Source organism: Phalacrocorax aristotelis, chromosome W (assembly GCF_949628215.1).
Source record: "Phalacrocorax aristotelis chromosome W, bGulAri2.1, whole genome shotgun sequence".
In the NCBI taxonomy this organism is placed as follows: domain Eukaryota; kingdom Metazoa; phylum Chordata; class Aves; order Suliformes; family Phalacrocoracidae; genus Phalacrocorax; species Phalacrocorax aristotelis.
The window spans coordinates 29,365,105-29,389,868 of record NC_134310.1 but is presented as its reverse complement, the minus strand read 5'-3'; the positions used below and the strand labels follow the sequence as shown (position 1 = coordinate 29,389,868).

The window sequence follows — 24,764 nt, the reverse complement described above, 5'->3', positions numbered from 1 at the left end:
CAGCTGTACTACATGCTAGTTGCTGTAACTGCGTGGCACGGATATCCAGGAGGAGCAGCAAGCGGCCGCACCAGCCTCCTCTTCCAACAGCCGTGCTGCTTGCGAAGCCTCCGCCGAAATTTGGGCAGAAACTCGCTAGGGCACCGGCACCGTACTCCCTGTCGCCGTGCTCGCCGGCTGGGCGCCTGCTGGGCCCACGGCCGCGCTGCCCTGCCTGGCTTCACGCTGCAAGCCCCACGTTTGCTGGAGACGTTCCTCGCCGTAGGAGTGCTGCCTTCCCTCGGGGGAACCCCGGAGGCTCCGCTGGGAGCTCAGGGGTGTCTGTGCAGCAACACAGCTAGAAAAGCGAGCGTGTTGCCTTCCCGCCCGGGTTGTGCACAAAGCACATTTACTGCTGCGTGTGAGAATACCCCAAAGCTCGGACGTGTTGGCTTGGGTTGTTTCCATCTGGAAAGAGACATACCTAGATATTGGAGCTGGGGAAAAATACACTCCGAAAACCAAATTGCTCTCAATAAGGGCCTGAAACTGAGGATGAGACTTCTCTTGGTCTTGTAACAGTGTGATTTTAACCTTCTAATACATTAGAAGCGGGCTAGGCAAGGCTCGGCCGCGGTGACAGCAGCTCCGAAGGGTCTGTCTGCTGTGCTGGAGTTGCTGGTGTCTGCAGGAGGGGTGTTAAGTATCTTAAAATACGTGGCCTAGTTACAACCTGTTGTAAGGAGACTGCAGTTTATCTGGGGAGGGACAGTGAGGGGATGTTTTGCAAATCTAAAGGAGCTTATGGGCACTTCAGTAACTCATTTGTTGCTAAAGTGAAATGCTTTGGTGTCCCTGCCCCTCTCCCACGCTCCTCACGCCAGTCAAGCTGCAGGTGATGCAGAATAAAGTGTGGAAAATCAGCTGGATCATTTCACTACCCAGATGTGGATAAACCCTCCTCCCCAGCAAGATGCAGAGCGAAGCCCAGTGCTTCCCACCACTGCCTCTTTAAGGAGTTTCTCCATCCTGGGATGGCTCCTCAGCCGAGCTCCTCGCTGTGCTCTCCCCGAGTATTGTCCCACACTATAGAAATCTGGAGGTCTTAAAGGGGGTGGGGGGGTGGGGGAAAATTGCTGCACTCAGGAAAAAATTCAATAGCTCATTCAGCTGTTAAGCTACTGATGCAGGAAGTGTAAAAGAAAAATGGAGCCTGCTTTGTTCTGCCCAGACAAGGAGTAAATGCCATTGCCCTAACAGCCTTTTTCTGTTCCAGAAAAGCATGAGGTCATCTTTAAAAGCAGTAACCACCGAGCGGGTTTACACTGGGTTACCAGTTTCAGGCTCCCCCTTTGTCATATATGCCCCCCCCCCCCCTTTTCCTGGCACCAGCCCGGCTCTGGGCTCGGCGCAGGATCGCTCCGGCGAGGTGTGTGTCACTCCGCTCCCGTGCCGCGGCTGCTGGTGGGCGCCTGGCCGCGGTCCAGGGCCTGGGCGGAGGGGCTGCAGGCTTTCGCCTTGGAGGGAGCCGCTCCATAGCGTGGGCCCTTGGCCGCTGGGTCTCTGAGCACAGCAGGCTGCGTGCTGGGGGGAGCTCGCCTCTCCAGGCAGGGTCGGATGGCCTCAGGCTCCCAGGTGAGGTTGCTGATCCAGCCTTGCCCATGATCTCATGGGAGATGGTTTTATGCACCTCTGTGGCTCTGGAGTTGGTGCCACCTCAGCGGTGTGGGGTGTTTCACCCTCCAGCGAATGCACATGTGCTGTAGGGAAACGCTGCTGGCGGGTGGGCTGCTCTTGAAAAGCTCAGTCTGGTTAAGGCTGAGGTCCAGGAGCGCGACCATCTCCCCACGTGCCTTTGTCAGCACAGCGTACCCTGGTACCTCACCCCGCCGGCCCCACGACGGGAGGATGGCTGGAAGGTGATGCTCGGGCCAGCCTGGCTGCGGCGTGCGAGCCACACGGGCTGCTGGAGGTGTGCCCTCCCGGTGCTCCCCGTCCGGCAGCTCGAGCACAGGGACATCCAGAAGCACCAGGCTCATGGGGTGCGTTTTTTTTTGTCTGGGGGAAGACAGGCATAACTCCGGCAGTTACTCAGATGTTCGCTTGTTTATTTAGCCTGTTAGGAGTGGCTGCTTCCAGCTATGAGAAGTATGGGAAGAATTCAGAAACTAGAGGGATCAGTGCATATTTCTTCCCTAGCGTAACGCTTCCTGCCGTTCAGCTGGAGCGGCGGCGGGTGGGAGCGTGCAGGTGGCACCGATTGCATAAAAGAGAAAGGGTTTTGTGCCGAGGGAATGATTAACAGTTCGGGGTGTCGGTCTCGCAGCTCAGCGCCGTACATCTTGCAGGGTGCAGATCAGAGGCATGCTACGGCAAGCCTGGTTTCTCGGCACGCCACGATGCCGAGGGTGGCAGTTTCATCCTCGTGACCTGGATCCTGGCATAACGTTTCGGTGCAGGGTGAGACGAAGGGTCCCTCCGTGCATCTCGTGGGACGGAGCGAGGCGCGGGGTGCCGAGCCCTGTCCCGCAGCGACCTTGCTCCGTGCCACGGGGCTCCGTGATCCCTCGGCTCCGAGCGGAGCCAGGAAGCGCCGCCGGGGCAGGGTTGGGAAATGGATGAAAGGGCTGAGCGGGCAAAGCCCTGCTCGGAGCCAGACCGAGATGCTCGACAGAGGAGGCGTCTGCTTCGACACGGAATTCGTGCTGAGTCACGGCTCGTCAGAGCCAGCGCTGCTGTCACCGCTGTTGCTGCACGCTTCTGACTCAAGAGCTGTGCCGGGTTTGGTTGTTTTTCCCCCACTAAAGCAGCCCAAATCATTACCTTTTCAATCTACCTGGTACATGAAGAATTAGCTTATAAAAAAGAAAACCTGGGTGAGAAGCGGAGGTGCCTACTCCGTAGGCATAAGTCAGTCGGGCTTTAACGTCAGAGGGTTGTGCAGAACAGATACTCAGGGCTGAAAGTGCAAAACAGTCCCGTGTAATTGCCCTTTTCATGCTTGCCTCAGTGGAAATATTGGAGCACTGATAGTAATAGGCTGCCCCAAGCACCCTGCTTTGTAAACACTGAAGAACATTTTTTGCTGGAGGTATATGAAGAATGTGAACACAAGAAATCTGTCACACTTACTGTGATCCTTTAAACTCTTTAATGATGAAACCTGATCTAGAGGAGGGCATTTGCGGTTGTTCTGGAGCCAAAGACTGAGCTGATGCAGGACACGGTTCTAAGCATCCTGACCCGCTTTTGGTTCGTAATATGCAAACCAGATTAAAAGAGCAAGTCCTGATAGTTTCAGAATTTATCCTGACTTAACTGTTGGGACTCTGTCCTCCAGCGCTTTTCCTAAAATAGGCAGAAGTGCTCACGGGATGTTTGCGCTGCAGCCAAATCATAACTCGGGACTCGGTTGCTTCATTCCCGAGTCTGTTCTGCCCCTTGCCCGCGCTTCTGCTCCCTGTTTACTCTCTGCAAGGTTTCATAACCCTCCCTTGCTTGTTGGCATTGACCTTAAACACCACTGGATAATACAGCATTACCCGTGCTCTTGTGTTCTCTTAATTTTTATTAATTTTCAGTGTTGAACGTACTGCAGCAGCATTTTTCATGCGCTGTCCTACAACCACGTAGGTGTGAAACCTTGCCGCATCACAAGCCCTGTTAATACCGAGCCCTGTTAATACCGAGCCCTGTTAATACCTCCGCAGTCTGGGATCCGCGGCCACCTGCCAGATTGCTGCGTTGCTGGAGGAACAGGGATGGCAGCCCAGAGAGTTGCAAGACTGCCTGATGACTTCAGCCCTCCTGGAATTGCTTACACGACGGCGTGAAAAATGCACGCCGAGTCAACGTTAACGCAACAGGAGTCGTTTCCCAAAATTGGGCTGTCCTCTCTGGGCAGCGCTGCCCTTCCCAGGAATGCTGCTGGGGAGAAGGGGAAGATGGATTAGCCGGGAGGGCAGAAGGTGCTCTGGCAAAGATGCGGGAAGATTTATTTCCTGCTGAACGATGCCTGTTCGTGACTCAGCGAAACGCGAGTGGCGTTGTTGTGCAGAGTCATGAGTAGATACCGGGAAGGGAAAAGTCTGCCCTGGCCAGGCGCCGGCCGCTCTGTGGGCAGGGGCGGGAGGAGGTCGGTCGTGGCCGAGCACCGCAGGCTTCGCCCGCCTCGCAGGAAGCTCTAGGGATTATTTCTCTGCAGTCAGATGACAGAGCAGAGGCAGAAGGATGTGCACGAGGCCTGGGTGTCCCGACTGTCCTGTGCTTCCTCGCCAGGCCCAGCTGCAGCCATCGCCTCCCCGTCCTTTTCCAAATGCTGATTTCTTTAAAACGTAAAGATGAGAAAAGGGACGCCGTAGCTGCGTCCTGCATGTCGTCCTGATTTGCATCACACATGCTTTACCCTGTGTGCTTCTGCACGGCTTTTTGCCAAATGCCTTTACCTCACGAGTTATTTACACACCCGTGTAAGTCTGCTGAATGACATCTTCAAAGTTTATTTTGGCTTTTAAAAAACTCCCGAGGATGCCCTTGGTGTGCCACGCAGCAACCCACTGCATCTCCCGTACTGATGGTCTCCAGTTGCTAATGACGTGCTTAGTTAATTATTCACCAAGGTAACAGAAGCTGGTTTTAAACTCCAGCTGGGCAGAGCAGTCCTGGAGCGTGGCCACGTTACGTGACCCATGCCGGACCCGAAAGCGATGCGGGTCCCGCTCTGCGGAGCCTGGGACCCACGCGGCTGCAGTGCCGGGGCTGACCCAGCCTGTGCCAAGAGCCACCCCAGCTTGGCAGGTGTGGGCCGGGAGCCGCCGGGGAGCCTTAGGGATGCACGGGGCAAGCAGCCGCTGTGGGCTGCGGCTGGAGGAGGATTTTGCATCCAAAAAAACTCCCCTTGACCTTTCTGAGAGCTCGGCTGCTGAAATCTGTGCTTGGATGATTAAAACGCTGTGAGAGGAACTGCGCCGTCAGCGTGGTGTGCAGGGTGCCGCTCGCTCGGCTCCTGGTTTCCCCGAAGGAGCCCTGCGCTATCGCCGCTGGGTGACGGCAGCTGAGGAGGAAGTAGAAGCTGCTGCTGCAGATTTTGTTGCTATAAAACCACTGACCCTGTGCTCAGTGGCAACCGATGCTGCCTTTTTACGCTTGGTAGAGGCAAAGCGCGTTGCTGCCGTAGGCAAAGCAGGGTCTCGCTTGGTGGTGCCGAGCTGGAGAGCGGCTGTCAGCGCAGGGGCAGGGGAAGGCAGGTGCCTGCCTGCTTTGCTGCTGTAACAACCCAAGTAAAGCATCACTTCTGATGAAAAGCATTGCTTTCGCTTTGCAAAGACTCCATGAAACGGGGCTACAGGGAGAGTAGGGGGTAAAACATCTCCCCCTTGCCAAGGGCTTTTAAGACAGTAGCTTGATAACTCCTGCCACGCAGCGGGACTCTCTCCACGCTGTACTTTGTAAAAGGCATCCTTCCTTCGGCCGGGCTGGTGTCCCCTGCGCAGCGCAAGCCGTGGGATGCTGCAGGCACGGGGGTACGGGCTGCACATGATGTCCCAGCGCCGCGGCAGAAGCAGAAGTTCCCTTAAGTAATTCACCCTCGACTGATTCATCAGCCTTGTTCCATAAACAGGAAGCTGGGAAAGTACAAGCAGGTGATCTGGTGCTGCTGCAAACATAAATTATATCTGATTGCTTGCATTTTTTTTTCCCCTCTAACTGCCTGCTAACTCTTTATCCAGGTGAAGGATTGTTTTGTCAATGAGGAGTGAACTATTTGCAGTGGGGAGGTCGTTCAAGTTCACAGTACAGATATAGAAAGAGCTTGACTTAGAGCTCTTCCCTGGCCCTGATGCTGCCTGCACTATTTTGGAGTCCTTCAAGATAACTGCTCTCACCATAGCACGTGCTGTCAGCAGGGATTGCGTTGGAAATGCAGATGATCAGATGGCTACCAGTGGCTGTGTGTGTGCTAGCGGCCTAAAAGGCAAAACTTCCCTGCTTTTTCCAGGGATTAATGACATTAAAATGGACGGTAGCACCAGCACAGCCGCTGTCCGCCTCATGCTCAGCCTGGGTAGGGAATCACAGCAGGGCTGAGCACAAGCTGCTGTTCCGAAATCCCAAAGAACTCGGAGGGCTGGGGTCTATCTAGCGCTCAGTGCTGAAGGAGCAGGCTGTGTCCTGAGAGGAAGTGTTCCCACCTGGAGGTGCTGCTTTTTCATGGGAAAGAGACCAGAGCGGAGCGTGCCCTATGCCCTGTGTCCCAGAAGGCTGGGAGAAGCACCCTTTGCCGTGCCGGGCGAGATGGCTCGCTGTGTGTGGTTTGGCACCCTGATGTGGGACTTTGGGTGCTGGTCAAGCTCGTTTTAGGACTCTGGACCCTTTTTAGGTTACAGACCTCTCACCAAGGCCCGACTCTGAGCTCAGTCTGACACCAGCACTGCTGGCACAAGGGCATCCTGCTTTGCCACAAACCCACCGAGTCTCTCTCTTGCAGTGTTGTGGCTTAGGAAATCAGGGCGGGAGAGGAGGATCCTTCCCCGGGGACCAGCCTGCTTCCTTCTCCCAGTTCCTGTAGCACCAGACTTTATTCCAACAGTGTGGCTTCCCATGTTGTCCTGACTAACATCTTCCAGGACTCGCGAGGTGGAGATTTCCGAATAACCCTGCTAATTCAGGGAACCGTCTCATGGCGGGGTTGGTAACGCTGGCTGAAGCACCATTTGTTTTCTCCGGTAGCGTTCGGTGTTGCAAACAAGGCTGAGTGTGCCGTTCAGGGATTGAGAAGTTCAGCACACGTTGCATGCTGCTGCCAAGCAAAATAATCCCCGAGTGTGCTGTTGTGGTCTGGAATAAACTCCCTTAATGTCTAAACATAGGCGAGACAGCTCGAGTCTGCTAGGATTTGAGATGGGGCAGACACTCCCCCCTTTCTTCCCCCCAGTAAAGGCAGCAGTTCAGCATCTGCTTTGAAGCTGCCGGTCCTGGGGAGAAGACTGAAGGAGTCTCTCATTAAAGCTAGCACAGAAGGGCTGCAGTGGGCGGCTGGCTGGGGCACTGGGAGAGCCGCCGGTACCTGACCCCTTGTTTGCTTTGGCTCTTTCCTCCTCCCAGCATCATCTAATGGTTTGTCGGGAGGAGGGTGGTGGCCCTTGCTGCAGACCTCTCCCCCTATTCCCTGCCGTTAACTGAGCCATCAGGGGCTGAGTCACCACCGGGCAGGGCAAGGAAGTGACTTTTCCTGACACCTCTGCAGCAGCCCCACGGAGATGATGATAAAGAAATGATCAGAGAACAGTGTCTGGCCAAGGGAGTCCGGCTCAGACGGCGTGGCTGGAGCTGCCCTCCGGCGTGCTGCAGCCCTGGCTGCTGCCCCGTGGCTCTGGCTTGAGCGACGGTGATGGATTATGTTGGTCTTGTAGACAGACTTCTTCAGTTGCTGCTTTTAAATATTGAGGAAGGTTGTTTAACCGCCTGCGTTCTCCCTGCTGGGGTGCCCGGCTGCAGCGTGGCGGTCGCGGGGGGCACGGCCCCACGTGCAGGTTGCACCCGGCCAGGCGACAGGTACATTAAAGGCCCGCGATCGGCACAGCCGGGGATGGGTGCAGAGTTTGGCAGCTGGATGGGGTCCGCGAGACCCTCAGAGACCAGATGCTTTGTGCACATACAGGAGTTGTGCTTTGGCAAAGCTCCGGTCCTGCTCTGCTCTGGCTCCGGTCACCCTGCAGTGCTCTCCTCGTTTCCATGTTCAGCTGGGCCCTTATTTTGCACCATTTTTGTGGAAGATTCATTTGAGACATGAGCTATCGGTACCTCTTGTGCTTTCATATCCCCCCCGTGTCTGTGCTTTGGCATCTGAGAAACCTCTGCCCCTTGCCTCAGCCCTTAGCTGCCCTCTACCACCCAGCCCGGGACCATCTGTCGCTCTTACTTTCTTACTCTACTTTCTTCAGGGCCGTTGATTTGCAAAACGATGGCTAAGTGGCGTCGATCTGGGTTTGTACGGTATCGTTTCCAGTTGCTGCTCAGAGCCTCGTTGTGCAGAGGGAATCCTGACACAGGAGTTGGGGCAGGACGAAGGCAGCGGTGGAACGAGTAGATGTAAAGTGCGGGTGAACATCTAGGAGCTTTGCGTGGTCACGGTCAAGCAGCATCCCCGTCTACCTTCCTTCTACCTGGCTCGCTGCGAGCGGTGCATGGCAGGTTACGTGGGCTGGAAAATTTCTGTTCGCTTTTCCAGCCGGTCAGTTGAATGCATCTGGCGGGACTTCCTGCAGAAAAAGTTTCCTTTTTCCGCTCTCGTCGGCAAGTTTCTGTTTGGTTTTTTTAACGAAGAGTGCCGTTTAAAGGAAAGGAGAACTTGAAGCAGAATCAGGAAACATTCAGTTGGTGTCATCAGTTTAGAGCTCGTGGAAGCCCTTTGCACGTGGCTGTCGGCGAGGAGGCGGTGCACAACCCTTTCCGAGATGGTGCGTGGTGGCGTGGTGGTGTCGCTCGTGATGCCAACCCCCCTCTCCCCGCTCCTTGTTTTGCAGTGTTCTCACGTGCTGGGGCCAGGAGCCGATGGCAGACAATGTCAACAACTAACAACATAGCGCAGGCCCGGAAGCTGGTGGAGCAGCTCCGCATCGAAGCCGGCATCGAGAGGATCAAGGTGAGCACAGGAGCTGGAGCGGCGCGACACGTGCCGCCTCTGGTGTGGGCAGGGCGGGAGCGGGAAGGGTCCCTGGGCAGTGCTTTGGGTTTTTGCCGAGCGCCTGCATGCTGCTGCGATGTCCCCAGCTCGGATGTTGCAGCATTTCCAGTCAAGACTCCTTCCCACAGGCACGGCTCGTGCCGGCAGGTAAGGTGGCAGCCTGGGCAGCTTCTCCCAGGCGTTAGAGGCGACCGCGCGATCCGAGGGCAGGCCAGCCACTGCAGTAAGTTCCTGGAGCTCAGCTGGGCACGTGCAACGTGTGAAGGCACCGAAGCTCACGCGCGTTCCAGGCTCGTTGCCCCGTTTTTTCACAGGATGGCTTCACTGTCCATATGCAGTTTCCCTCAGACGGTCGCTGCCTGCGCGGTGATTTCTCAGCTGCTGCATTCTTGCAAATGCAAAAGGATGGTGGCACGCCTTCACGCTGCTTTGAGGCACATTTAGGGAAGGTTAATTTTGTGCCGCAGTTGTCCAGGATAGCAAACCAGAGTCTATTCTCAGCTGTGTGCTGGCTCGCCAGCAATCTGCTGGGGCGGCAAAGGAGCCCCAGAAATAAAGCTCCCTTTGGCACTGGGGGGTTGGAGCAGGTAACGTGCTCACAGCCACAGCGTCCCCTGAGAGTCGGGGACTGGGTCCTCCAGGAGCTTTCACTCTATTCTGGGAACCGGCTCGGTGGTTGCAGTACCCGGGCTCGTTCAGCCACGTGAGCTCTGGAGAGCAGCCTTTGCTGGAGACAAATATTAGCGTGTGGGCAGCAAGTTGAGCAGGAAAAATCCCAGGGCACTCTCTGAATTTACACCTCTTAAGCCACAGAGGAGCCACACTCGTCACCCGGCCCTGCTGCCCTCATCTGGGCTTTGCCTGCCTTGGTGGGCAGGGTGGGTCGGGGCAGGCTGTGGTCGCTGCCCGTCCCTCCGAGAAACTCCCTGGGAGGGGAGGAAGGAGAGGAGAGATGAGATCCGTTCATGGAAGGTCACTTGTCAGTAAGTCACGCGAAGGAAAGCCCCATGTGTGGGGAGGAAAGGCACAGTGAAACTGAAATACTGTAAACCAATGGGTGTTAAATCCACCTGATTTTTGATTCCGTTTCCCGGTCAAAGAATGTTTTCTTTGACTTTTAGTCCCGGCTGCTTCTGCAGCAGCAGATCCTGCGTCATCTCCGGTTTTGATGTGCAGGAGCTGCTGCTGCTCTGAATACCTTTTTTTTTTAAAGCCATGAGGTTTTGTAGCTGTTTTTAGAGCCACCACTTTCCAGACTCCAGTGATGCACCCAAGCAAGGCCATTTTAGGGAAGACAAAATAAATTACAGGTCTTCCCTCAGCACAGCCGTTGCTGACTCTCCTAAGAATTACCGTGTCTCAGCTCCAGGATCCCAAATGGTGCACGCCGAGGAGGAAGGAGGGTGTGTGTATACTTACCGACCTTTGTAGCTGTGACTATCTTAAATGCTTTGCTGGGAAGGAACAACAGCGGTGGGACCACAACATGCTGCTATTTAGGCTGAGTGGAGAAGACGCGCTGTCTGGGCAAGCTTTCAATAACGCCACAGTCCGCAAACCCAGCTCTTGGGCAAGCGTGCCGAGCCAGGCAGCTCCCAAGTACGGTGTCAAACAAGCCCTCGCTCCTCCGGCTCCTGCTCTCCCTACCTTGCAGCTGAGGTCGGTGTGACGCTCGTTTGCCTGCAGAGAGGTCATCCTCCCCCTCTGCTCTGCCCCAGTGAGGCCACATCTGGGGTGCTGCGTCCAGGTCTGGGCCCCCCAGTTCACGAAGGGCAGGGAACTGCTGGAGCGAGGCCAGCGCAGAGCTGCCAAGGGGATCAGGGGCTGGAGCATCTCCCTTGTGAGGAAAGGCTGAGAGACCTGGGCTTGTTCAGCCTGGAGAAGAGAAGGCTGAGGGGGCATCTCATCAATGCCTGTAAATATCTGAAGGGCGGGTGTCAGGGGGATGGGGCCGGGCTCTTTTCAGCGGTGCCCAACGCCAGGCCAAGGGGCAACAGGCACAAGCTGGAACACGGGAATCTCCACTTAAATATGAGACAAAACCCCTTCCCTGTGCGGGTGCCAGAGCAGGGGCCCAGGCTGCCCAGAGGGGCTGTGGGGTCCCTTCCCTGGAGACATTCACCCCCCGCCTGGACGCGGCCCTGTGCCCCTGCTCTGGGTGTGCCTGCTCCAGCAGGGGTGGGATGGGGTGAGCTCCCGAGGGCCCTTCCAACCCCTGCCATTCTGTAAAATTCTGTAAATTCTGTAAATGAGTGGATACACCCCTGAGATGAGGGGAACGGGCTGCCCTGCGAGCTGTTGGCAAAGCTGTGCCACCAGCGAGAGCGGGGGCGCGAGGAACACCCCCGATGCCTCCCTGCGAGGTCTGACGGAGCACCCAACGCTGCAGCCGAACCGCAGCCCCGCCACCGCACTCTGATTTTCCTCCTCCCCAGCCCGAGCAGCCCGTACATCTGCTAGAGGAGGGCTGGGCCTTTTCTAGCAACAGCACCTGCCTCATCCTTCCCTTCATTTACACAGCCGAAGCTTTACAAGGGGTGCGGAGCTTTCCAGGCCACTTGCTCTCATAACAGGTTCGGCCGCGCTCCCGGCACTCTAATCTCTTTCCCCTGGCTTTGCTCTGAGGTTAGGAATAATTACTGTCTTATGGGAGTAATAGGTTTAAGGCAGAGCCTTGACCTTGCCTCTGCAGAGCAGTTTGGCTGTTGGATCCCAGTGTACGTGATACGTATGTTTAAGTGCAGGCCGGCCGCAGTTGGTGTTCATTAGCGGTTACTGGTTCGTTACTGGTTAGGACTTTGATACTTAATATTGCGATAATAACTAGAGACTCCCACAACAGTCTGGTGCAGTCTCCTCCTCCCAGGAGACACGAAAAAGGGAGGAGGGAAGCCCCGATTAAGCGGTTTGCCCGAAGTTGCAGAGAACTGGGGTTCGCTGCGCGCTCCCGGTTGCTGCTGCGAAAGGTTTAATAACGACGGCGTCCAACCGCACGCGGCTGCTGGGCAGGTTGCGGCGCTGCGCGGGCGGCGGCGGCCGCGCTGGCCGTGTGCCGCGGCGTCCTCCGCGAGGCTGCAGAGCGCGGTGACCCCGGTAGTGCCGCCCTCGGAGCGGGGAGGTGGCGTGAAGGTGGTTTTTGTCGTCCTAAATCACAGCTCGGCTCGGCTGAGAGGGGCGAGTCGCCCCGGTGCCGAGCAGCCCCAGAGATCCCGGGCAAGGGAACCGCTGCTGTAAGGCTCTGCAGCTACAGCCGGTCACATCTGGGCCTTCCAGATGTGCTGTGGTTGCATCTACGTTTTGCGCTTGCCTTGTTCAACCAACTATTAAGTTAATTAAAAAAAAAAAAGAGGTTGCTATTGGTCTCCAAAGCTGCTGGCACCCCCCGGCCTGGGCTACCCGTGCCGCCCGCCCTGCTCGCTGCCAGGCGGTGCAGCCACATCGCTCGCCCACCGCCACGGTCCCTTCTGCTGGATGCTCTGGGCTCTCCTAGAAGACATCTTTGAACTAAAATAAGCAGAGCCTCAAATAATAGTTTCTAACATTTTCAAAACCTCTGTTTTTAACATCAGAGGATGGCCACTGTCAAGCAGGCTTTTTTCCCTTTCTTTTTTATCCCAAAGCCCTTAAAAATGAGGACAATATTATCTTCTTTTAAACCTCTTGCTCTCGGCTGGGAGTATTTTCCCAAAACTCATGGCTTTATTTACGTCAGACCTTACAAGCCTTTTTTTCCGTGCCCGTTTCCCCTTTTCAGTTGTCGCCATCTCTCAAGCTTCTCTTACGAAAAGCCGAACGCTGGTTCTCTTCCTCCCTGCGGAGCCTGGGGGCTGTCGGTGGCGCGGCGTGGGCTGAGCTCTGCGCCTTCACCTGAGTATTCTCGCTAACCTTCTGCTTTCTTGCAACATTTAGGTCTCGAAAGCATCTTCTGAGCTAATGAATTACTGCGAGCAACATGCCAGGAACGACCCGCTGCTGGTTGGAGTGCCCGCTTCGGAGAATCCTTTTAAGGACAAAAAGCCTTGTATCATCCTATAGCTTTCCTCGCTCCGGCGCGTGTGATCTCTCAGGCAGGGCACCGTTCTCCATCGACTGAAACCAAGCTCCAAACTTACAACTGCGCCGAGTGGTAAACGCTAAATGTTGGATTCGAATAGAACTTAAATCTTTAAAAACAAACAAACAAAAAAAAATTTGCGAGTGGTTTAGGGAAGGGTGTTTGCTCCCGGGCTGGTGCCGCACTGAGAGGGGTCAACATTTAAAAACAGGGAGAAAAAAAACCAAACACCCAGGGTTGAGGGGCGGGGGGAGTATTTTTAATAGCGACGTTCGAAATTGGTACCGGGGTGGTGCAGGCAGCGAGGGGTTTTTATGTTATTTGCCAACGGGATGCCAGACCCGAGCGTCGAGACGTCGCCGGCAGAAGCTTTGAACAAAGCTCTAAGTGGGTCTGATCCGATTAGTTTCCAATCAGCGCGTCGTTCCAAGAATTTGCTCTGTTTCTTGAGAGGGAACAAGGGAGAAGAGTCCAGGTGGGGACCTGTTCTGTAGAAATCCAGTACAAAAAAGAAAAAAAAAAAAAACAAAAACCCCAACCAGAACACGGCTTGAAAAATTGCTGTTGCAAATGGATAAACCGAGGCTGGGAGGAGGAGGATGGAGGCTGGGGGCCTTCTTCCCCGCGCCGCACGGCTCCGCTCGGATGAGGGGAAGGCACCGCCGGGAAACGCTCTCTGGCGTCGGATCCATCGGCCGAGAGCGTTTCCGTGAGCGGCGTTAGGAAGCCCGAGGCATGGGAGAGGCCGGGCTCGAGCCCCTCTCATCCCTTCCGGGTTTTCTTTGTGCTGTTACCACTGTTTTTCCCAAACGGGACTGTACCGGGGGCGGGGGGAGGGAAGGGGCTTTCTGTCCTGCAGTATCGTGTGAGAAATCTTTTTAAATTGGCCTTTTGGAGAGTCTCAGTCCAAAACACTAAAATTGGCGGATTTGCTAGCGTTTCCCATCTCCCTTTTTCTCACGGAGAGCGGCGAGTGGCACTCGCTCCACTAAACCCAGTTAATTTGGGGTGATGAGGGTGAGGCTGTAGAAGAAATAGTTTGTTTCCCATCCCTTGGAAATCACGAAATGCGATTTAAACGGGGAGCGCTTTGTTCACCGCCGTTACACGCACGCGCCGCGTAGCCGGGAACGACCCGGCGCAGAGCAGCCCGCGAGGAAGAGGGGACAAATAGGCGAGCCTTCCTCCCGCTGCCCGCCACAGAGCCCTGCGGAGCCATGGCAGCGACGGAGCCCGGCGCCCCCGTGCCGGGGCAGGTGGGTGCTCGGGAGAAAGATCAGAGCTCAGGGACGTCCCGCGGCCTCTCCCCGCGTCGCTGCGCCGGGCACCCTGCGGCCAGCTGAGCCGCGGCGGCGCTCACCGGCTTCCAGCTCCGCCAGAGAGAGGACGGGTCCTGGGCGTTGGGTTTAAGCGAGGGGTCTGCGTCCGCAGGGCAGAGCCCGGGGCTGGGCGGCTCCTCGGGGGACGGCGAACGCTCCCTGCGGGAGGCGGAGGTGCGGTTCGGTTCCCTGACCAGCACGCCGGCACCCGTTCCCGGTTATCCTGAACACAGGCACGCCGTGCTGGTGTCTGAGGACGGGCGGTGCCAAGTTTCGGTTTTGGGAAGAGAAGGACAAAAACAAAAACCCCACACTTGATGTGAAATCGTGGGAATTTTCCCATTCCCCCCAACGCTTTGGATTTGGTTTGAAATGCCACGACCTCCCGCTGGGATGGAAACCGCACGCGGCCGAGCCCTTCACGGGACAGGGAGATATTTTGGGGGAGCCGCTGGACCCTGCTCACACTTTCTGTTCCGGCTCAGCTGGGAGGGAGGAAACCGCGCCGCCCGTGCGGGATGCTGCCTGCGCTTAGACTGGTCGGAGGCGCTGGTCGGGGCAGGGCGCTGGGAGGCTTCGCTGGTCGCTTTTCGGAGGGTGATGGTGTTCCCGGCGCTGCCGCCGACCCCCAGGGCACAGGGAGCTGCGCAGGGCGATGCCGGAGGCCGGCTCGAAGGCAGGGAGAGGAGCAGAGCCTGCGGCCGCGTGGCTGGTACCTGGGGAAGGCGAGCTGGCGTCTGCCAGGAGGAAGGGCAGCTTCGGAGGGGTCTTCCTCCCGCGGTGTGGGGTGTCGGGCTGAGCTCAGCCGGCCCCTCTCCAGCCGACCAGCTCGGCAGTGCCAGCGGAGGCTGTGGTTAGCAGAGATGCTCCATTTACACTTCTTGGTTGCAGGTATCTCACTATTGGTTGAAATACGTGATCACTCGCCTTTTTAAACGAATTTGGATTAAAAAGAAAAAACCACCCCATGTTTTTAACACTAACACAAGCCGCAGCACCTCCTGTGTACGTCTTGCGGCTGCTTTCCCGGGGTCCTTTGCCGATGTGAGCGGTTTAAACCTCCCGTCTCCCGCCGGGAGCTGTGTCGCGGGCTCTGTCCTGGCGCCAGCCTCGCGCCAGGTGTGCTGGTGACCCCCGGGACTTCACCCCGTCCCGATGCGAGCACTGGGGCAGGCGGAGCAGCGGGAAGTGGATTTATTTCCCTCCGTGGCCGAGCGTGTCCCCAGCCCCGCTCGCAGCCCAGCCTGGCGCCGCGCCGAGCATCGGCCGCAGCCCCGGCACGCCGACAGGCAATGCCTTCGTGTTGGTTTTTGGTTTTGTTTTCCATTTTTTTTTTTTTAAATCTTTCATTCGACGTAGCTTCAAGCTCTCGAGCGCCGCATCTGTAGCGGGAAGCGAGCACCGTCCTGAGGTGCGCCTGGGTTGTGCCACAGCAGGGCTTTCTCTTCTCCGCGAGGGAATTTCCTCTGTCCTTAATCTAGTACAGTTCCAGCCTTATTTTTCTACTCCAGATTGCTGATTCTTCCTCTATGTTAGAGACCAGTGCATGGTGCTATAGCCGGCGACCCAGGCAAGTGCCCGAGCTGCGGGTCAGCCAGACGAACCCGCGCTCTGCGCGGCAGCGAGCGAGCGGCCGAGGTGGCTGCGGGAGCCGCACGCCGCTGCTCCGCTCGAGACCCGGGCAGGGGCTGCGTGTCCCCCCCGCCCCGACATCCGAGGGGGCTCCCGAGTGCTCCCCCCACCCCAACAGCCCTGCCCAGGCGGGGGCCAGCCCTGCCTGCATCCTGCCCTCTCCACCCCCCCGGGATCGCGGCCGGGCGGCTCAGCCCCGCGGTGCCGTGGCTGCCTGCGGGATGCTCTGCCGGCGAAGCCGGGGGGTCAGTCCGCTTCCCCTCCCCGCCTTCCACCCACGCGGGCCGCGCTCGTCCCCGGTGTCTCGCCCGAGCCGTGCCGCGGCACCGGCGGTGGGGTGGCCGGCGAGGGGCAAGGCGGCAGGTCTAGGTTCAGCGTGCGGCTGGAGCCGGGAGAAGGGGGGCATGGGAGCGTCTGCTTGGGGTCCCCCGGGAGCCTGGGGACGGGGCTGGGGGCTCCCGGCACGGGGATGCCAGTGGGCCGGCGGCAGCGGGGTCCTGCCGGGAGCCGAGCGGGTGCTGGTGTCTCTCAGTGGGTGACTCGTTAGGTGGAAAAATCCTCAACCTTTTATTTTGGTTTTTATTAATTTTATTATTTTTTCCTCGTCTGAGTAAATCAGTGATCATACTGTAGATGTTTTTGTATAGCATAAATATAAGTGCAAATTACAGTAGTTGCTTGTACTTTGTTAGTGCATTTGCCAAAAAAAAAAAGAAAAAAAAAAAGAAAGAAAAAAAGACCAAAAAAAAAAAAAAAAAAGACACTTTTCAGGACTTTTTAAGTGCTCCAGGTCGCGAAGGGGGAGCGGGGAGCCGGGGCCTCCCTTGTGCCGCTGGCGGGGCGTGGGGCAGCGGTGCCAGCAGCCCCGGCTCCACAAAGGCCTTTTTTTGGACATAAACACATGCCCAAATCTGTCTGGCGTTTCTTTTTAGCATGTGGTGAAGCCGTTGCCAAAAATAGAAAGGAGAGAGGCTGCAAAAGAAAAGGGAGAGAGGAAACGTCGCTTCTATTTAATTTTTTGGTCCATTTTCCTTGTTCTCCCCTCCCTGTCTCGGGGACGGTCCCGCGGCGCAGCCGGAGCTGGGAGACGCCCGGGCACCCGCACGGCACCGCCGGCGGCCGCAGCCGTGAGGCTGGCGGGGTTCGGTGCCGGTGCCGGAGCCTCCCGAGCCCGGAGCCGAGCAGATCCCCCTTCCTCCAAGTACTTAAAAAGTCAACTTTATTTAACAAAGTAAAAATAACGCATTTACTTCATTGAACCGAAGCCACGCGTCTGATACTTTGCGCTCTTAATTTTTCTCTCTGGTCTATTATTATTATTATTATTATTATTATTATTATTTGCCAAACTCTGATCTTGTTGCCAAACGCAAATCAAGGTTTGTAAAGACTGTACTTAGGAAGTAATCGGTGTCTGTAACGTAGGCTCCTCATAACGTCTGCATTTTTGGATCTCTGATTTTTATTTCTGGTGTGCCATAGACCCAATTTCTCGCACAGTGTTTAATATTTTGTGGAATTGTTGTTAAGAAGTGAATTGATAACACAATAAAAAGGCTCACTTTTCATTTTGCCAGATCTCCCGCCCGGCCTGTCCTGCGTCTGCGGTGGGGGCGGGGGGACGCCCGGCTGCCCGGCGCGGTGGGCGCTCGGGTGGTCTCGGTGCTCGGCGGTTTCTTCTTCGTTCTGCGGGAGGGGAAGTCGTTACAGCCGGGTAATGACTGACCCTTCCTGCTGCTTTCTCGGGAACCGGGTTCAGCGAAGCCCTTCTCAGCCCCTTCCCCGGGGCGTTTCGGCCGCCTGCCCCTTGCCCAAGGATGCTTGGCCATCCCGAGCGGGTGGGACGGGGCTGTCGCCCCCGGGGATCCCCTTCTCCCACCCTCGGGGGGCCGCTGACGCCACCCTGGTGCTCCCCGACACTGGCAGCTCCTGCGCCGGCGGCATCGCCGGCTTCCCGGCAGCACCGGGGCCCTCCTGTCCCGTGGAGCCGCAGCAAAGCGAAAACAAGAGCAGCGTTTCTTCCCTTTTCGGAGAAAAGGAAGGGACCTCCGCCTGCCCTGGCAGCGGCCGCGGCTCCCCGCTCGGCTTCCCGGCAGCTCCCACCCAGAGCTGCACCGGGTCCGGTGCCGGAGCTGGCCGGCGGCAGCGCCGCGCCACGGGGGCCGCTTTCCTGGAAGGCAGCGGCCTCCACGCCGGCGGCTTTGGGAAGAGGCTTGGAGCAGCTCCTGCCTGCCCGGCCCAGCAGGAATGTGTGCTGCTGTACGGGCAGCCTGGAGCCACGCTTCCTCCGCGTGCCTGGAATAGCTGGGATTTTTCAGTGTCTGACCCGAAACGCCGAGCTGGGGAGGGCGGCAGCGGGACGGACAGCAGGACAGGCAGCAGGACAGGCAGCAGGACGGACAGCAGGACAGGCAGCAGGACAGGCAGCGGGATGGACAGCAGGACAGGCAGCGGGATGGGCAGCGGGACAGGCAGCGGGATGGGCAGCGGGACAGGCCTCGGGATGGGCAGTGGGATGGGCAGTGGGAGGATGGGCAGCTGGACAGGCAGGAGGACAGAGCAGGATGGGCAGCAGAAGGACAGGCAGCAGGACGGACAGCAGGACGGGCAGCGGGATGGGCAGCAGGAGGATGGGCAGCAGGACAGGCAGCAGGACGGACAGCAGGACGGGCAGCGGGACAGGCAGCAGGACGGACAGCAGGACGGGCAGCGGGACAGGCAGCAGGACGGACAGCAGGACAGACAGCAGGATGGGCAGCAGGAGGATGGGCAGCAGGACAGGCAGCAGGACGGACAGCAGGACGGGCAGCGGGACAGGCAGCAGGACGGACAGCAGGACGGGCAGCGGGACAGGCAGCAGGACGGACAGCAGGATGGGCAGCGGGACAGGCAGCAGGACAGGCAGCAGGACGGGCAGCAGGACGGGCAGCAGGACGGGCAGCGGGACAGGCAGCAGGACGGACAGCAGGACGGGCAGGAGGATGGGCAGCGGGACAGGCAGCAGGACGGGCAGCAGGACGGACAGCAGGACGGGCAGCAGGACGGGCAGCAGGACGGGCAGCGGGACAGGCAGCAGGACGGACAGCAGGACGGGCAGGAGGATGGGCAGCGGGACAGGCAGCAGGACGGGCAGCAGGACGGACAGCAGGATGGGCAGCAGGACAGGCAGCGGGATGGACAGCAGGATGGGCAGCAGGACAGGCAGTGGGATGGACAGCAGGACGGGCAGTGGGATGGACAGCAGGACGGGCAGCAGGACAGGCAGTGGGATGGACAGCAGGAGGATGGGCAGCAGGACGGACAGCAGGACGGGCAGTGGGACAGGCAGCGGGACGGACAGCAGGACAGGCAGCAGGACGGGCAGCGGGATGGGCAGCAGGACGGGCAGCGGGATGGGCAGCAGGACGGGCAGCAGGACAGGCAGCAGGACAGGCAGCAGGACAGGCAGCAGGACGGGCAGCGGGATGGGCAGCAGGACGGGCAGCGGGATGGGCAGCAGGACGGGCAGCAGGACAGGCAGCAGGACAGGCAGCAGGACAGGCAGCAGGACGGGCAGCGGGATGGGCAGCAGGACAGGCAGCAGGACAGGCAGCAGGACAGGCAGCAGGACGGGCAGCAGGACAGGCAGCAGGACAGGCAGCAGGACGGGCAGCGGGATGGGCAGCAGGATGGGCAGCGGGATGGGCAGCAGGATGGGCAGCAGGAGGATGGGCATCAGGCAGCCCTGGCTGCAAACTGCCTGCCTGGCTCTGCCGGCCGCTGCTGCCGACGGCCTGAGCTGTGGTCCCGGGGCTGAGCCCCATCACCCTGCGCAGGGGATGCCCGACGGCGTGGCTGGGTCTTGGGGGCCCGGCACTGACCTTAGGGGTGCGCAGGGCGGCGGAGGCACGTCTGCGCCCGGCAGAGCCGCAGGGGAGCAGAGGGGACGTGGCATCGCTGGAGCCACGGGCACCGTCGCCTCCTGCAGCCGGAGGTCCCATATCGGTGCCCCGCGGCCGGGAGGGGCCGAGCCGAGCTTCACCACCCGGGGGGTTCCCTGCACCCACCATTTCACAGCTGCTCATACACCCCCAAATTCACTTTAAAGGCTGGGATGTGTTGGGGAGGCCGGGAGCTGCTCCCACCTTCTTGGAAACCTGCTTCAAAGCAAACCCGCCCGCTGCTGGAGCCTGGCAGCACATGAAAGGCTGCCAGACCCTCCTGCCGGTGTGGAGCCGCGGGCTCCGGCACAGGCCGCGGGTGGTTGGTGGCACAGAGCTGGGAGCACGGCTAAAAATAACCCGCCCTCCTTCGCAGGACTATTTTTAGCTTCTCTGCAGCTATAATTATCCGCCCTTGGCGTCAGGGCCAGGGAAGCTGCTGGCACTGTGGCCTGGGGCTGCGGGGACATGACCGGGGGTGGCCCTGTGGATGATTGTGGGTCCCACCAGGGCTTGGCACCCCCATGTGCCCACAGAAGCGTCCCGGTGGCACCGGGGTGCATCAAGGTGGAGGCGTCACCGCAGCTAGGGCCCCCCCCCCGGCCCTGGGTACACCCCACCGTCCCTGGGGACCCACGCAAGGGAGAGCCCTGCTCCGACCGCAGGGATGTGGGGGCTTGGGGCCAGCCTCACCCCACCGCGGAGAATCCCTCCATGTCCCCCAGCCTCCACTGTGCGCCCCCGCCGTGGTGGGGGATCCCAGGCCGTTCCTCTCCCCGGTGTGACGCGGGGGCTCCGGGATACCCGCGACGCACTGGGACCACGACCATGACGCCACGGGGCGGCTTCCTGCTCCGGCATCCGGCCCCCGTATGCCGTGACACGGGCCCTCATCGCATGGCGGGAGGGAAGCGGGGTGCAGCACAGGGACCCCGGAGCCCATCGGCCCCCCAGGGACCCCCCCGGCTCCGTGCCTCAGTTTCCCCCTCGCAGCAAAGCCCCTCTCCGGTGGCTGCTTCCCACCAGCGCTTGGGATGGGGCGAGGTGCTGGGGGGGTCCCGGAGGGTTGGGGTGCAGAGGGACGGGCAGCCCCGTGCCCGGGGGCTCCGCGATGTCTCCCTTGGGTGGGGGTGGGGGCGGCCGGGGACAGATCCCGGGGCCAGGGCCAGCCCCGCTGCCTGCCGCCAGCAGCCACCCAGACCAGACTCATAAATCAGCAGCTGTGGCCTCCCCAGCGCGCCGGGCGCAGACAGAGCAGGATCCGGCCCGGCCCTGTCTGGCCGCAGCCACCCCAGAGCCAGGAGGGGGCTCGGCGTGTGTCCCCCTCTTTGCATGTGTGCCCCTCGCCATACGAACCGCCCCCGTCCTTGAGCCACCCCCATCCAAACCTGCCCCAACTTTGAGCCCCCCCGCCTTGCACGCACATATATATGCACAGGCATAGCTCCCCCCCACGCCGTGCATTGGGGGGGGGTGTCCCAGTGAGCCAGGGGAGGGGGCGCAGACCCCTGGGGGCCCAAATGGGTTGCATCTGCCTCCCCCCCACCCCCAGCTCACCAGGACCCCGCACACCCCCTGCACCCACAAACACGCACGCAGCCACTTCCCCTCTTCCAGGAACCGCCCTGATCGTGTTCCCAGGCTGGGGAGGGGGCACAGGGCTCCAGCCCCCCCCCCTTGGCATCAACCCCAGCCCCACCAGGGTCAGGGGTCAGCCATTTCCCGTGGAAACTGGGGGGCACGTGCCGGGCTGGAAAAGTACCGGCCAGTTTCAGGCACGTTCCCCGAGCCACCACGGTGCTCACACGCGTCGGGGCACACGCGTGTGGCTGCCGTGTACCTGCAGGCGTGCGTGCACACGCGTGTGGGGTTGTTTGGTGTTTTTTTTTGCTTGCACGCGTCCGTGCCAGGCTCTGGGGGAGGACGCAGCCGCCTCGCTCGGGGTGCGTGCCCAGCACCCATCCTGCACACCTGGGCTGGACGCAGCCCCGCTGCAAGCCCCCAAAAGTCTAATTATCGCCCAGGGTCTAATTATTGCCTGGCGCTAACGCTCCCGGCGGCGGGCTGGCCCTGGCGGCTCCCGGCACACCGGCCCCTCGTGCCAGGGAGAGGTGTGTGGCCACCGGCCCTGCTCCAAGGCCCCGCCACGGCGGCGATGCCGGGGGGCCGCGGTGAGGATGCCAGCGCTCGTGGTGGTGGGGATGCTGGGGCGGGGGGGTCACAGTGGTGGAGGCATGGGGGAGCCACAGCTCTCACCAGTCAAACTGACCCCAGGACCACCGTTCCCAGCGCCCCCCCCCTCCCTGGTGTCCCTCACCCCGGTGCGGTGGTGCTGGCAGGGAGCCATGGCGGGGGGCGTCTGGCCATACGTGACCCCGCGGGTGCTGAATCGGGCCCCCCCCCCCCCCCGGACCCCCGCAGCCGCCCTCGGTGTCTGGGCCGGCTCTGGCCGGGTGGAAAGTGCGGCTCAGCGCCCAGGCGGGATCCCCACCGCCCCCGCGCCCGGCCGGGACCGCGGTGACTCAGGCCAGCCCGGGGACACCGCAGCTCAGGGGGAGCCCTGGAGGGGGGGGCTGGGGACCCCTGGCCAGGGGCTGCAAGAGGGGAGCGGTGGGTCTGACGGCAGGGTCCCCTTGTCCCCCTCTGTCTGCTGGGGGGGCCCCCTGAGGTCCATGGGAGTTGTCTGGGGCAGTGTTGGGGGATCTGGGAGGGGTATGGGGGTTCCTGGGCAGTGTGTGTGGGGGTGTCACTGCAGGATCAGGCCCCTGGGGTGCAACACGCTGCTGTGGGGGGGCCCCAGCGGATTTCTGGGTCCATGGGGGGGGCAGGAGCAATGGGGGTGGGGGGGTGGTGTGTGGCATGCGTGTGCATGTGTGTGCCTGCATGTGTGTGATCCGGCACACGTGTGGGCGGTTCCATGTGTGCTCCCGGGTGGGCTGCGGTTGGGGCTGCACCGTGGGTGTCCTGCTGGGCTGGGCGGGGGGGTGCTGCAGGGCACCGTGGGGCCAGCTGTGTGCTGCTGGGGTGCTGCAGGGAGGGACTGCGGGGGGGGGAACAGGGACTGTCCCCCATCCCACCCCCCCGCCCCGAGGCCATGACTCAATGCGGCCTGACGAACTCATCACATGTGTGGCAGCGCAGCGCAGGCGCAGCGCATCCTCCCCAGTGACACCAGGGGCAGGAATGGTGGCACTGGTGCCAGGCCGGGGTCACTGGGGCCTCATGACCAGCTGCCTCACCAGTGAAATGAGTTTTGGGGAGGCTCAGCCTGCCCTCCCGACCCGGAAAACCAGCACCGGTTTTCCTGGGGTGCTCCCGGGGACCCACCCCAATGGGTGCCCCCGAGCCGGCGCTGCCAGGCTGTGCCGTGCCCCTGCCAGCAGCCTGGAGGCACAGGGTTGAGCTGCAGCCGTGTCCCTCCCTGCTGCCCCACGGCTCCCCCAGAGCACCCCACACTGTTCCCCACCAGGGATGGACAAGGCGGGGTCCAAGGGGGTCCCTGTGTCTCCGAACCTCCCCGCTCTGGAGCCAGGCTCAGGGCTCAGGCTGGTGCTTTCCCAAATTGTACTGTGGGAGGGGGCGACTCTGCCCTTCCGCAGATGGGGAAACTGAGGCACGGGAGGATCGCGGTGCAGGAATGCGGTCAGGTGAGGAAGGCTCAGGCCCGTGACTCACCCCACGGTCCCATGGCTTCCCAGGGTGCTCCTGTCCCTCTGTGCCGCCCCCCCATGTCACCCCCTTTGGTGGGTGCAGCCTGTGGGAGCTGATGGCTGCAGATTGAAATCACCCCCCCCCCCCCCGAGCTGGATTGTCCCCGGGGCGGGGGGGGGCCCCATCCTGCTCCCACCAAACCATCCCCAGCCCCCCCCCCAGCCCCCAGCTCTGAGCTGAGACCTGCCAGCTCGTTGCAGGCGTGGCCAGGCAAACCCGGTGGGCCAGGCTGGGTGGTCCTTTGCCATGTCTCCCCCCACAGCCACAGCTGCAGGGTGGGGGGGGGCCGTGGTTTGGGGCGCCCAGCCCTGCATACGGGGGGGGGTGGGGGGTGTATCACCCCCCACTGAGGCCCTACCTGGTCCCATGGGACCCCCAGGCTGCATCAGGGGCACCTACTCCCACAGCTCTGGGGACAGGGACAGACACCCCCACCCCCCCACCCCGGCTCCACGCTGCGATGCTGTGGGTGGGAGGAGGGCTGGGACAGTCCCTGGTGGGCTCGGTGGCCTCAGCCTGGGCTGTCACCCCACCCCCACCCCCGACCCCCACCCCACTGTCCCACCGTGCCTCAGTTTCCCCGCCTGCAGCCAAAGCCCAAAAGGAGGGCACAGGGCGCATCCCCAGGACACGGGTCACCCTGGGACGACCACCCTGTCCCCAGCCAGCCACCCAGGACGGTCACCGCATCCCCAGGTGGGACGGACGCCGTGTCCCAGCCGGGCAGCGTGGCCGTCCCGGCAGCCCGGTGCCAGCCGTGGGGCTGGCGCAGAGCCCGGCCCTCCATGGGTGCCCCCACCCCAGGGTGACCCCGGCCACGTGGCTGGGCCAGGACAGAGCCAGGACCATCCCCGCGGTGCCCGGGAACATCATGTGTGCATGCGTGTGCATGCGTGTGAGCGTGCGTGTGAACTAGGGCGGGGGTGAGCTCAGGTCGGGGCCTGCTCCGACGTGCCGATGCCGGGATGCTCCGAGTGGGGCTGGCAGCGCCTGCGCTGCGCCAGGCCCTGGCACGCACACGCGTGTGCGCATACATGCACGCCCATACACACCCCCCCCCCCACCCCCGACCCCCCAGGGTGGCTCCTGCCCCGCGGAGGGGACCTGGGGAGGCCCCAGGGTCCCCACTACCCACAGAGTGGGGGACCCCACACCCCAGCCCACTGGGATGGGGGCACTGGGACCACCAAGGGCAGCTGCCGCACCCGCAGGTCGCTGCCTGAGTTTCCCCTGAGCCTTTGGGATGCACCACCCCACGCTCGGTGTCCCCAAATCCAGGCTCCAGGCACCCACTTTGCAGTGGGGGGTGGGGGGCGTCTGTGGGAGAAGAACCCACAAGTCCAGGCACCCATCTCGGGGGGGGTGGGGGGGGGGGAAAGGTGCAGGGAGGGGTATCTGCCCAGGTGAGGGAGGGGTCATATACAATCCCCCCCAGCTACAGGAGGAAGGGGCTGCTCAGAGCA

General features: G+C 60.6%; 2 protein-coding genes across 4 annotated transcripts in view; one reads left to right on the top strand and one right to left on the bottom strand.

Moving 5' to 3' along the window:
• GNG7 (G protein subunit gamma 7) overlaps positions 1 to 17,248 on the top strand; it is an 80,577-nt gene extending 63,329 nt beyond the window's left edge. For all 3 annotated transcript variants that reach the window (XM_075077216.1, XM_075077217.1, XM_075077218.1), the window contains 2 exons: positions 8,505 to 8,623; positions 12,575 to 17,248. In XM_075077216.1, coding sequence (XP_074933317.1) covers positions 8,543 to 8,623; positions 12,575 to 12,700 — 207 coding nt within the window. In that variant the 5' untranslated portion in view covers positions 8,505 to 8,542 and the 3' untranslated portion in view covers positions 12,701 to 17,248. The remainder of the gene's footprint in view (positions 1 to 8,504; positions 8,624 to 12,574) is intronic.
• On the bottom strand, positions 14,570 to 18,964 carry LOC142049763 (uncharacterized; the record flags this gene model as incomplete). The annotated part of the gene is made up of 2 exons (XM_075077696.1): positions 14,570 to 14,754; positions 18,367 to 18,964. Coding segments are annotated over 2 exons (783 nt in total), but the record flags the coding sequence as incomplete, so codon positions are not given.
• Between the last annotated feature and the right edge of the window lie 5,800 nt (positions 18,965 to 24,764).